The 12605-nt window shown below is 41.0% G+C and overlaps 1 protein-coding gene across 1 annotated transcript; it reads left to right on the forward strand.

Annotated features, from left to right (window-relative positions):
- The first annotated feature begins 8922 nt into the window (after positions 1-8922).
- LOC103212007 (olfactory receptor 4D2) lies at positions 8923-9858 on the forward strand. Its single transcript, XM_007958005.1, has one exon. It carries the CDS (start codon positions 8923-8925, stop codon positions 9856-9858), a length of 936 nt encoding a protein of 311 aa, XP_007956196.1.
- The last annotated feature ends 2747 nt before the right edge of the window (positions 9859-12605 follow it).

Raw genomic sequence — 12605 nt, forward strand, 5'->3', positions numbered from 1 at the left:
CTTACCTACATGACAGAAAGATATTCTTCTACATAGTTCTTTTCTTTTCTTTTTTAAAAACAACCTCAAACATACATAAAAGTTACAAGTATAGTATAAAATGTTTTTTTCTGAATGTTTGAAGGTAAGTTGTTAACCTGTTGCTCTACCATTCTGTAGTACTTCAGTGTGCATTGTCTACAAAGACATTTTCCTATATTACTGCCATATAAATATCAAAATTAATACAGTAACAATATGTTATTACCATTCAATTCTTAGATCCTATTCAAGTTTTGCCAAATGTCCCGATAAAGTGTTTTACAGAAAAATAATGTAGTTTAGAATCACATGTTGCATTTAGTTGTCATGTCTCTTAGACTCCTATGGTCTGAAAGAGTTTCTCCTTGACATTGATAACGTTGACACTTCCTAAGGTTACAGACCAGTAATTTTGTAGAATTTTCCTTAACTTGGGCTTGTCTGATGTTCCATGATGTTAGATTTAGATAATACATCTTTATCAGGAATAGGACAGAATTCATACTGTGTTCTTATTACATCCTCTGAGCTGTGTATAATTTTGCATTGTCCCATTACTGACAGTGCTGAAACCAAGTAAAGTAAAAACTATTTCCCCCACCCTGGTACCCAGATGGGAATAGATAAGTAAACTAAATTACCCTCAACTATTTCCCCACCCCAGGCAGATGAGTATTCAGTTCCTTAAAGAACTGAATGGAAGGAAAACATTCTTTCCTGCAGGTGATAGACTCACTAAAAGTGTCTTAGAAAACAACTTGCAAATTAACTCTGGCCTGCAGACATGCACAATAGGGCAGAAAGGAACAAAAGTTAAATGGGAACTGATCCTCTCTCCTCTGCCCAAGCCCCCATCAGCTGATGACAGGAAGCTGGTGTGATTAATGCCTCTGTGTGCAATCATCACCCATTTCATGCCCCAAATTCCTAAACCTTTTGTGAATATGCATAAACCCTTCTGACATCTACGAAAACTGTATTTTGATGCCATCTCCGGGAGTCAGATCTGGGTATGAGGATACCCCTACTCCTTGTGTTGCCACTTTGCGATAAATAATTTTCTCTCCTCTTAATCTCAGTGTGTAAACTGTTTTGGCCTGACTGCGCACTGGGCAGGGACCCGTGTTTGGTCCTATAACAGTGCTTACTTAGATTACTTGCTAAGGTGGTCATTAGTAAATGTTTTCTGTACCTTGAAACTTGTCAATATCTGGTTCCTTATAAAATTTCAATGTATTTATTTATTTATATCTATATGGGCTTCTGTTTTCCTCTTTTATTCATTGAGTTACAATCCGTTACTTTGATTATTTATTTTGAAGCTCAATTTGTCCTAGATTTGGCCAGTGGAGTCTCTTCAAGCTGGATTCTATGTTTTTTTTCATTCTTTGAGCACTTCCTTACTCTGTGGCACAATATAATATTCCAGGTTTATCTTGTACTTTCCCTGCTCCATCTCTGTAATCAACCATTTCTCCAAATATCCCTGGTTTCTTTTAGTGGAGTGTGGTATTTAGAAGCCAACATTATGGTACTAGGTGTGCTAATTGTTATTAGAGGGTTGCTATTCCTTCTATGCACATATACACACAGAATACATAAATACATATACATACACACATACACACAGAAACAGTCCATAGATTACAAATGTGAACTTATGAAGAACTCTAGTTCCCAACAAATGTGAACTTATGAAGAACTCTAGTTCCCAACCTGAGCTACCATATATATATATATATATATATATATATATATATATATATAAGCTCTGGTAGCATAGTGGCTAAAGCACTTGACTGCTAACCAGAAGGCTGGCGGTTCAAACCCATCAGCCACTCCTTGGAAGGAAGGTTGGGCAATTCTACTTCCGTAGTGATACTGCCTTGGAAACCCAAGGAGGGGTCGCTATGAGTCGGGGCTGACTCGACGGCACATAACAACAACAACAACATATATATATATACACTCCCATTATATGCTTACTTTGTTGATCTCCCTCTATGCATCCAGTTTCCCATAGCAGGACCATAGCTGCTTCCACCTCTCCCCAGATACTTTCCTCAGGCCACTCACCCTGCTCAGCCACCCTTCTTACTCCACTCAGGCCCTGAGCACCTCACATCAGGACATACCCCAATGTGGATACGCTCCTCGTCCTGCTTGAAGTCCCACCCTTCATGCCAGGCTGCACCTCTGTGTGGTGGCCTTTCTCTCCTCTCTCTTCATTTTGTTCTAACTTCCACAATAGGACGCTCCAGAAGGGGGACATCTCAGCTTTGACAACCAAGACTGCCCCCCATCCTGTGGATAACGTATTCACTCTAAGTTTTTATTTTACATTCAGTGGAGATTTTCTCAACTTATATTCCAGACCCTCAATTAAAATCTTCAGTTTCCTAAACATATTTTAATTTCATACAATTCTGTTCTCATTTTGTGGATATTATATCTTCATGCTTCTCTCAAAAGATACTAATTATATGAACTAGAGATTTTTTTAAAACATTTTCTATTTTCTGTATCATTTCTGATTTCTTCCTATTCATTTTTCTATTTATTCTGGTTTTGGCCTTTCATATTGGAGGCCTTCTTCAAATGCCTCATAACCAGACCAAACTCACTGCCATCAAGTTGATTCCAACTCATAATGACCATTGGGTTTCCAAGGCTATAAATCTTTTTTGTTTTCAAATTTTTATTGTGATTTGGGTGGAAGTTTACAGAGCAAATTCATTTTCCACACAGCAGTTGACATATACTTTGTCTCATGACATTGACTGCAATTTTCCATAATGCAACAGCTCCCTTCCCACTTCCTCCCCATAGTTACCTCTTTCTGTGTCCTTCCCTCCATGCACTCCTACCCCCTGAGCTGTCTCCTGTGCATACACAGTCTTTCTATTCTCCCATGATTGATCTCTCCAGGGAATGTATCTACCTAATGTAAATGTTCAGCTCATATGCCTGTCTATTGTTTGACAATATTGATATGCCACAGGAGTAGGTTCAATTCCAGACCTGAAGGGCAGCTAGGGGCCATAGTCTCAGTGGTTCCATCAGGCTCTATCAGACCAGCACACCCAGTCCTTTTTTTTTTTTAAATGATTTTGAGTTTTGTTCCACATTGTTCTCCCATTCTATCCAGGATCTCCTACATAGATCCCCCTCCAAGTGGTTGACAGTGGTAGCTGGGCATGATCTAATTCTTCTGGTCTCATAGGTGTATAGGCTGAGGATCACATAGTGTACCAGCTGCTTGGATTAATTGTTTCCATGTGTCTTTGGTTTTCTTCATTCTTCTTTCCTCTGGATGAGGAGGGACCCATTGTTGCATCTAGATGGTCTCTTGCAAGCTTTTAAGATCCCAGTCACCAAAGTAGGATGTGAGTTTGTGTGTGTGTGTGTGTGTGTGTAGTATGTTTTTTGTGTAGTACATTATGCCAATTGAGCTTGATGTCTTCTGTGGCTATGGTCCTGAGCTCACAGGTCCAATTATTAGCTCTCTCTGGGTAGTTGGCTGTGGCCAAGAAGTAACTACAACCTTGTCCCTTGTCAGCTCTACTATATACCTGGGAATTCTTACAGAACATACAAATGCACTTATAGAAACATTGTCTGCAAACCCTATTCATGGTCATGGGCACACTCCACCCTGCATAGACATACCTAATAGTTCATCCTGCCCACCCATCTATCCACCCCGTAGATCAATGTTTACCATCACTGGCAATGCAGTACTGTATGTGCAAAAGGGTTCATCTTTGTTGTCTGTACCTCCCATGGATCTCTCTATGTCTTCCTCTTCCTCAATGCCACTGTGTTGATTACTTATATTTGGTACATTGTCCTTCTCTTCACCCAAATCAATACTTGTCTTTACCTATCTAGCAGTGTTCCCTCCCCTCTCCTCCCAGCCCTGGTAACCAACAAAGAAAATTTCCTTCCATAGATAAACCTTTCCTTGAGTCTTTTACAATAATGGACTAATACAATATTTGTCCTGTGATTGCCTTATTTCACTCAGTATAATGCCCTACAAATTCATCCACATTATGCAGTGTTTTCAGATTCAGTTATTCTTTAGGCTTGCATAGTATTCCGTTGTGTGTATGTACCATAGTTTGGTTATCTATTCTTTTGTGATGGGCACCTAGGTTGCTACTGTAATAGTGCTGAGATGAACATGGGTGTGCATATATCTGTTCTTATTCTGGCTCTCACTTCTTTAGGATATATACCTAGTAATGAGATTGCTGCATCAAATGGTATTTCTAATTCCAACTTTTTAAGGAATCACCTTACTGCTTTCCACAGTGGTTGTATCATTTTACAGTCCCACCAACAGTGTATGAGAGACCTAATCTCTCTGCATCCCCGTCAGCATTTGTTATTTTCTGTTTTGCTGAACTTTGCTACTAGTGCTGGGGAAAGATGGTAACTCATTATTGCTTTGATTTGCATCTCTCTAATGGCTAATGATCACGAGCATTTCTTCATATGTTTGATGGTCACCACGGCTATAAATCTTTACGAAAGCAGAGTGCCCCATCTTTCTTGTGTAAAACAACTAGTGGGTTCAAAATACCAATCTTTTGATTATCATCCACATGCCTTAACCGTTGCACCACCAGAGCTCTTCAGATGCCTAGTGCTCCTCAAGGCCTGTGCTTTCTCCACATCAACTGAGACCAATTTTCCAAGTGACATAGTTTAAAATGAACTAAAGCTCTAAACATGGGGTATAATTATTTATTTTTGTTTTGTTTTTAAATCCATATCTCTTGTAGGTGGAAGAACCAGAGCTTCACATAGTATTTTTATTTTGTATTTTATTTTGCCAAGTATAAACATTTGCAATGAAGGAACTCAGACCAACATAGACCGCTCTAAGAATCACAGAGTTTGTATAGTTCACCCAGGTTACAACACCAGTTAATTCCATTTTTGATCAGTTCCTTCTAATGAGAAAATATGTGTTTCATGTACCAGTCCTTTAATGAAATTGAGAATCTTACTGAGTAGTAGTTTATATATAAAGAGTGCTAGAATTTTATAAATGGTGAAAGCAGAATTGGATATAAATGGGGAATCAACCTTGGGGTCTGGTTGGCAAAATGAAGGTTAGGGTTTATGAGGTCTTCAATTTCCAATTTAGATACAAACATTTTCCCACCTACGACTTTGTTCAAGTAAGATCAGTTCAGTTAAAAAAAGTAATAAATTAAGAAATCAGATCAATTTTCTTAATGGTGCCATGAGAGAGGACGCCATACCACATGTTTATTTCTTCCACAGACTGTTTTGCTGACAAGCAAACTGAGAACAGTGAAATTCACAGTCAGTGGTTTTCAAATGTGGTCCCCAGATAAACAGCATCAGCATCACCTGATAACTTGTTAAAAATGCAATTTCTTGATCTCCACTCAAAGCTGACTGAATGTGAAACTGTGTGTTGGATTGCTGGGTTTCTGAGTTTCAACAGGCACTCCTGGTGATACGGATGCACCTGAAATGTGAGAATCATTGTTCTGTGAAATGGATCCTTCCAAAACTCTCAGAGAATCTGTTCTTTTGAAGAGACGCTTGTTATTTCTAACCTTGACCTGTGAATCCTACTTTCCATGAATGTATACAATTTCAATGTCCTTGGTGCTTTTGACCCTCCAAGCAAGCCTCTCAAGTAATTATTGTTCTTGAGAGACTTAGAAACTTTTTTCTAACAACTCCCATTGCTCCCTGTCACCAGTGGGAATTATCCTAGTTCTGCTTCTTGAGCCCAGTCCAATAATATCTCCCGGAGGACATTCCCTTTTCCTCAGGGTCATGCCCAAGAGCAGTGTCGGTGAGATATGCGCAGGGGCCAGAAATGGTTATGCTGCATGGAAAGGACCCCCAGGATGATGTAAGGAGTCTCATCTCCCATTCTGGGCTGAAGGAAGACGAGAGATTGAAGGTCCACTGTAAGTAGGCTCCTATAACCACTTGCTGGCGGGTGGGAGGAATAAACATGTGCTATTGACTTCATGGTAAGAAGTCTAAAATAGGAAAAGCGTTAGAAAGTAGTGCAGGGGAATTTGCTATTGAAAACAGCTGCCTCGGATTGCAAGTGGAAACCAATTTTTTTTTACTTTTTTTTTTTTTTACTTTTTATTGTGATTGGGTGAAAGTTTACAGAGTGTGGTCAGTTAAGGTTATATGTCAACTTGGCTGGGCCTGGTTTTGAGTGGCTGGGAAGCTGGTGGTTGTTATTCCTCATGGTGAGACTGGCAATCAACTCTATGGTGAAATCTGCCACAAGCAGCTGAGTAGCTGCTTTAGGGATATGGTCTGCTTCCCATACAGAAGAAACTTCCAAAATGGTCTACAGCTTTTTCGCATGCTTGGACCCTGCATGTAGCCATGTCTTCATTCAGCAGCATGCCATGCTCTGCCGATCTTGAGACCTTTAATGGATTTGAATCAATGGCCTGCTATGTGGTTTGGTAATATCGAGACCGTGCCTTTTCACTGGTCAGCCTTGGGTTTGTCAGCCTTAGCAGCCAGCAGCTGCCTGAGTGATGAAAGCCTCCAGTTTCAGTGGGCTGGGAGCAAGAGGCAGAGCTGAAGCCCAAGGTTGAGGGGCTTTCACCCAGCCCCTAGAGCCTGGCACTTTGAACTCAGACTTCTAGCCTCCAAAACTGTAAGAGAATAAACTCCTGTTTGTTAAAGCCATTTCATTTATGATATATTTCTGTCCTAGCAGCACAAAGTAACCAAACCACAGAGCAAATTCATTGTCCATACAGCAGTTCATACACATTTTGTTTCATGACATTGACTGCAATTCTCTACAATGCAACAGCTCTCTTCCTACATCCTCCCTATAGTTACCTCTTCCCTGTATCCTTCTCTCTCATATACTCCTGCCTGCCCCCCACCCCACCCCAGCTATCTTCCTGTGGAAACACAGCCCTTCTGTTCTCCCATAATTGATCACTCCAAGGAATGTATCTACCTGATATAAATGTTCACCCCATATGTCTGTTTATTGTTTGACTGGAAGCCACAGGAGTTCAGTTCCAGACCTGAAGGGTAACTAGGGGCCATAATGTCCATGGTCTCAACAGGCTCTAACAGACCAGCAAACCTGATTTTTTTTTAAAATGATTTTGAGTTTTGTTCCACATTGTTCTCCCACTCTGTCCAGGACCTCCTGCACCGATTCCCTTTCAAGTGGAAACCAGTATTTTTATCAACCCAGCATGAACTGGCCTTAAGATTTAGGAACCATGAGATTAAGAAAATCACTCAAAAATTCTCTACAAAATAACCTAAATGTCCATCAACAGACAAATTGATAAACAAAATGTGGCATATCCATACAAGGACTATTACTCAGCCATAAAGAGAAATGAAGTCCTGATACATGCTACGATATGGATAAAACTTGAAAACATTGTGCTAAGTAAGTAAAAAATAAAAGGGTACATATTGCATGATCTCATAATAATTATCTAGAATAGGCAAATGTACAGAGATCAAAGTTTATTAGTGGTTACCAGGGAGGAGAAGGGAGGGACAGAGGGGAAATCATTGTTTAGGAAGTATTGAGTTTCGAATGTTTCTGGTAATGGAAAATTTGGCAACAGATATTGGCGATGGTTGCACAGGATGATTAATGTAATTGATGTCATAAAACTGTACACATGAAAATGTTAAATTGGCAAATGTTGTGTTATATGTATATATACAACAATAAAAAACATTATCCACATTTCAAAGTTCACGTAATCAATCATCCAATTAAAATATTTGACAAACATTTATTGAGCATGGACTGCATCAGAGTTGCTGTTTTGGGGTTACTAAGTCATTGAAATTACAACTCACAGAGATTCTATGGACAAAGTAGAACTGCTCCATATAGTTTCCTGAGCTGTCATCTTCACAGATCTTTTCTTCTGTGAAGCGGCTGATGGGCTTGAACCTCCAACCTTTTAGTTAGAAGCCAGGTGCTTAACCATTGAGCCACCAGGGCTCCTTTTGAATAATGATAGAATATGGTAAATTCTGTAACAGAGGTGTTTATAATGTGCTATTAGAACTGAGAAAAGGGGAATTCTTTCCACAAAGGAGAATTGGTGAAAGGAGTCACAGAGGTGATATTTGAATGGCTCTTTTCTGCATGGAAAGGGCAGTGGAAACAATGGAAATAAACAATATATAGTATGGATAAGAAACTAGAATTCATTAAACAGTCAGTGGTTCATGGCAGAGATACTGACTGGAAAGGTAGATGACTTGCTAAGGGGGAGTTACACGCACATATGTAAGTGTGTTTTTCTACCCTGATTTGATCAGCAAAGTATTTGATGTGTTCCCTAGCAGAACCCCTAAGCAATCACTAAAAGATCATAAATAGAGAAGAAACCTGATCAGACCTGAGTTTAGAAGGGTCTTGTTGGCAGGAGGATAGAATGTGGACTGGAGTGGAAGCAAATGAAAGCAGAATATTAGAATGGAATGATCTCTAATAGATAATAGAGTCATTTATCCAGCTTAGAAGGGATGGGGGCTTGAGGCAGGGCAGACAGACAGGGAGGCAACAAATCCCCTCTCACTGTCACCTTCTATCTATCCCCTTTATCTTCTTCTCTACCTTGGCCTGCGAATCCTCAGGTTGCATGTACTTCTGGATTGCTGTAAAAATATCAGGAATGTATACTCCACAACTCAACATATAAACTCTCCAAAGACAGGCCATTAATCAGTACCTGGTATTATGGTCTATCCATGAGGATGGCCTTCATATGAACCCGGAAAAATACATTTTGAGCTCACAAGCAATAAAAGGACAAGTACCAACTTCATGCATCTATGTCTGTGGCTTATTTTCCTTAGGTGTATGGAGAAAATACCATGGATCCAGGAAACCTCACATGGGTATCAGAATTTGTCTTCCTGGGTCTCTCACAGACTCAAGAACTCCAGTGTATTCTGTTTCTGGTGTTCCTGTTTGTCTATACCACAACTGTTGTGGGAAACCTCCTCATCGTGGTCACAGTGACCTCTGATTCCCGACTCCACACACCCATGTACTTTCTGCTCCGAAACCTGGCTATCTTAGATCTAAGTTTCTCCTCAGTCACTGCCCCAAAGATGCTGGTTGACTTCCTTTCTGAGAACAAGACCATCTCCTACCAGGGCTGCATGGTCCAGATCTTCTTCTTTCATTTTCTGGGAGGTGCCATGGTCTTCTTTCTCTCTGTGATGGCCTATGACCGCCTCATTGCCATCTCTCGGCCCCTCCACTATGTCACCATCATGAATACTCAGCTCTGTGTGGGCCTAGTGGTGACTGCCTGGGTTGTAGGCTTCGCTCATTCCATTTCCCAGTTGGTGCTGATGCTACCACTTCCTTTTTGTGGCCCCAACGTGCTGGATAACTTCTACTGTGATGTTCCACAAGTACTGAGACTAACTTGCACTGACACCTCCATCTTGGAGTTCCTCATGATCTGCAACAGTGGGATGCTGGATGCTATCTGGTTCTTTCTCCTCCTGATGTCCTACTCGACCATCCTGGTGATGCTGAGGTCCCACCCAGTGGAGGCGAGGAGGAAGGCAGCATCCACCTGCACCACCCACATCGTTGTGGTGTCTATGATCTTCATTCCAAGTATTTACCTGTATGCCCGTCCCTTCAGCCCTTTCTCCATGGACAAGGCCGTATCCATCAGCCACACAGTCATGACCCCCATGCTGAACCCCATGATCTACACCCTGAGGAACCAGGAGATGCAGGCAGCAGTGAAGAGATTAGGGAGGCACTGGTTAGTTTGTAAAAAGGAGTGACAATGGGTCGATCATTTCCCTTTGGCTTTATTTTCACATTTGTAAAGAGGAAGAAACTACTATATCTTCTCTTTTCATGGTTGTGGATGTGTTGTAAAGGTAGTAGTAGAAGTAAATGAGTTTTTAAACCAAGCAATTTAGGTTTTTAAGAAAAAAGAAAATAAAACAATCATTTTCATTTGTCTTGGACGGTTCTAACATTCCCATGAGAATAAGAAAATTTCATATGACCTCTGAAAACCATGCCTCCTTCTTTCATTTTTGGAGGGCAGTTTCTTCTTATCATGAGGCCATTTACCCAAGAAGAGCATTTCTGTTTTCCCATTTTGACTCTTCTTTTGCTGTAAATCTGGAATGTTGGAAAGATCACAGAATTTGAAATCTTAAGCCCTAAACTGATGACCTTGGATGAACCACCTAAACCCTCTTGGCCTCGTGGCTTTTTCTTCACTATACTAGCTCAAAATAATAACTGTCCCGTATGCCTCACAAGTTTGTTATAAGATTCAAATAAAAAACGTGGGAGAAAAGAATTTGTTAGCCAAAGAGCTTTTATTGTTAACCAAAGGTTTTATTGTTATTGTTATTATCCCTGGACTTTATTCCTTCATCTGTTGAACAGAGTTTTGGCAAGAGGACAAAAAGTCCTATGTGAAGTGAGGGAGGCATAGAGAAGGTGGGGACTGAAGTTGAGAGGGGCCATGGAACACATCCAAGGGAAGAAATGGGTAACAGACAATAAGTATACATCCCAGGCCATGTCCACAAAGATTCATTACTAGTATTCCCCACCCCACCACCAATTTAAGACTAGTACTTCTTGCAAGCAGAATTCAAAAAATTCATTTATTGTTCCTTCGTTCAGTCATTCATTCACATTTGTAAATATGCATTTGGGGGCTAATGTGGTACTTTATCTGTAGAAAGCTCCTTATAAAGATTTTCTGACTCTTTATCTCTCTGTATCTCAATCCTTTCCTCCTTCACTTCCTCCCTACATTGATTTCTGTCAGTTCAATCTTTCGTTATACCTGGGCCTCTTCCCCACCCCTTCAAATTCACTGGTGTGCTTGCTTTCTCTCTGCCATATATCCATTATGTCTTTCCTCCACAATCACATTGGATATTTGGGGTCAGGTTGTCAGGCAAAGTTGAAGAGATGAAATAGATTATGGTTAGAGTTGTAAGAGGCTGATATCTGAACAAGGTTAGACAAAAAGATTTGCCCGAAGTGAGGTGTTGTCTGGTGTTGAGGGAATAAGGAGCTGTCAGGACTGGTGTAACTGGTCTTTCTTTATCTTTCCCTTCCTTCATCCCTCACTTCCTATGCTCCCATCTTGTACACCACCTGAATGGGATATCTTAGTTATCCAGTGCTGCTGTAACAGAAATAGCAAAGTAGATGGCTTTAACAAACAATATTCTCTCACAGATCAGGAGGCTAGAAGTCTGAATTCAGGGTGTTGCCTTGAGGGAAAGGTCCTCATCTCTTCAGTTTCTGCTTCCTGATTCCTTGGAGATCTCCGTATGTCTTGGCATCAGTCTTTCCCTGGGTCTAGGAGCATCTCAGCATAGAGACCCTGGGTTCAAATGGCACATTCCACTCCTTGCTCTTCTTTCTTGGTAGTGGTGAGGTCCCTCTCCTCTATACTCACTTCCCTCTCCTTCTACCTTTTGCAAGGTAAAATGTGTAATTGAAGCAAAAGTTTGACTTGAGTAAGGGTGTGACTTGAGTCACATCCTCTTGTAAAGCTGTGACTCAAGATACACCCACACTGATCCTGCCTCATTAATATATAGAGGTTAGGATTTACAAGACATCATGTGATGGAGGATAATTACATCAGATCACAAAATGGAGGACAACCACACAATACTGGGAATCATAGACTAACCAAGGTGACACATATTTTGAGGGGACACTATTCAATCCATGACATTCTACTCTTTGGACCCCCAAATTCATGTCCTTGCCACATGTAAAACATATTCACCCCATCACATAATCCCAAAGTCTTAAATTGACTTCAAGTCCAAAATCTCATCTTCTGAATCATCTAAATCAAATATGGGTGAGACTTTGGGCATATTCCATTCTGGGACAAAATCCTTCTTCATCTATGAACCTGTGAAATCTAGACTACAAGTTACCTGTCTCCAAAATACAATGGTGGAACAAGGACAAGGCAGATATTTCCATTACAAATGGGAATGGGTAGTGCAAAAAGGACAAGGAGGCCACATGTTCTGCCCTCCTCTAATCCCACAAGAGGAAGACAGGATTACCAGCAGTAACCCAAGGTCTATTACTGCAAGGCCAGACATGCTGCCTCCCTCCAGCCCTTTCACCAACCATTCCTCCCAAAGCACCCACCACCTCTCTCCTGGGTTCGATAATTCGCTGCAGTGGCCACACAGAGCTCACAGATTATAGGGTTTATTAGGGAAGTACCACAGGCTACAATTCAAGTTCAGGAAAAAATGCTCAGTCTCTCTCCCAACCCACTGTCCCTCAGCCAACAGTCTCTCACAGTCTCTTTCCCAGCAGTGCTGGTCCATTGGTGTCTCACTCAGCGATGCGTGTCTCTTGCATCTCTTTCCCAGCAATGCGTGTCTCAGGAGCCCATGTCTCTTTCAGCAGCATGTCTTCTTCAACCAGCAGTCAGAGAGAGTTCTGCCTCTAGGAGGCCTCCTTTTGAGCCCAGCAGGGTAGTCAAACTAGCCAATCATAGCATCAGAACTCTAAG

This window comes from Orycteropus afer, unplaced genomic scaffold (genome assembly GCF_000298275.1).
Source record: "Orycteropus afer afer isolate SDZICR_OR568_19922 unplaced genomic scaffold, OryAfe1.0 scaffold00834, whole genome shotgun sequence".
Classification (NCBI taxonomy): Eukaryota; Metazoa; Chordata; class Mammalia; order Tubulidentata; family Orycteropodidae; genus Orycteropus; species Orycteropus afer.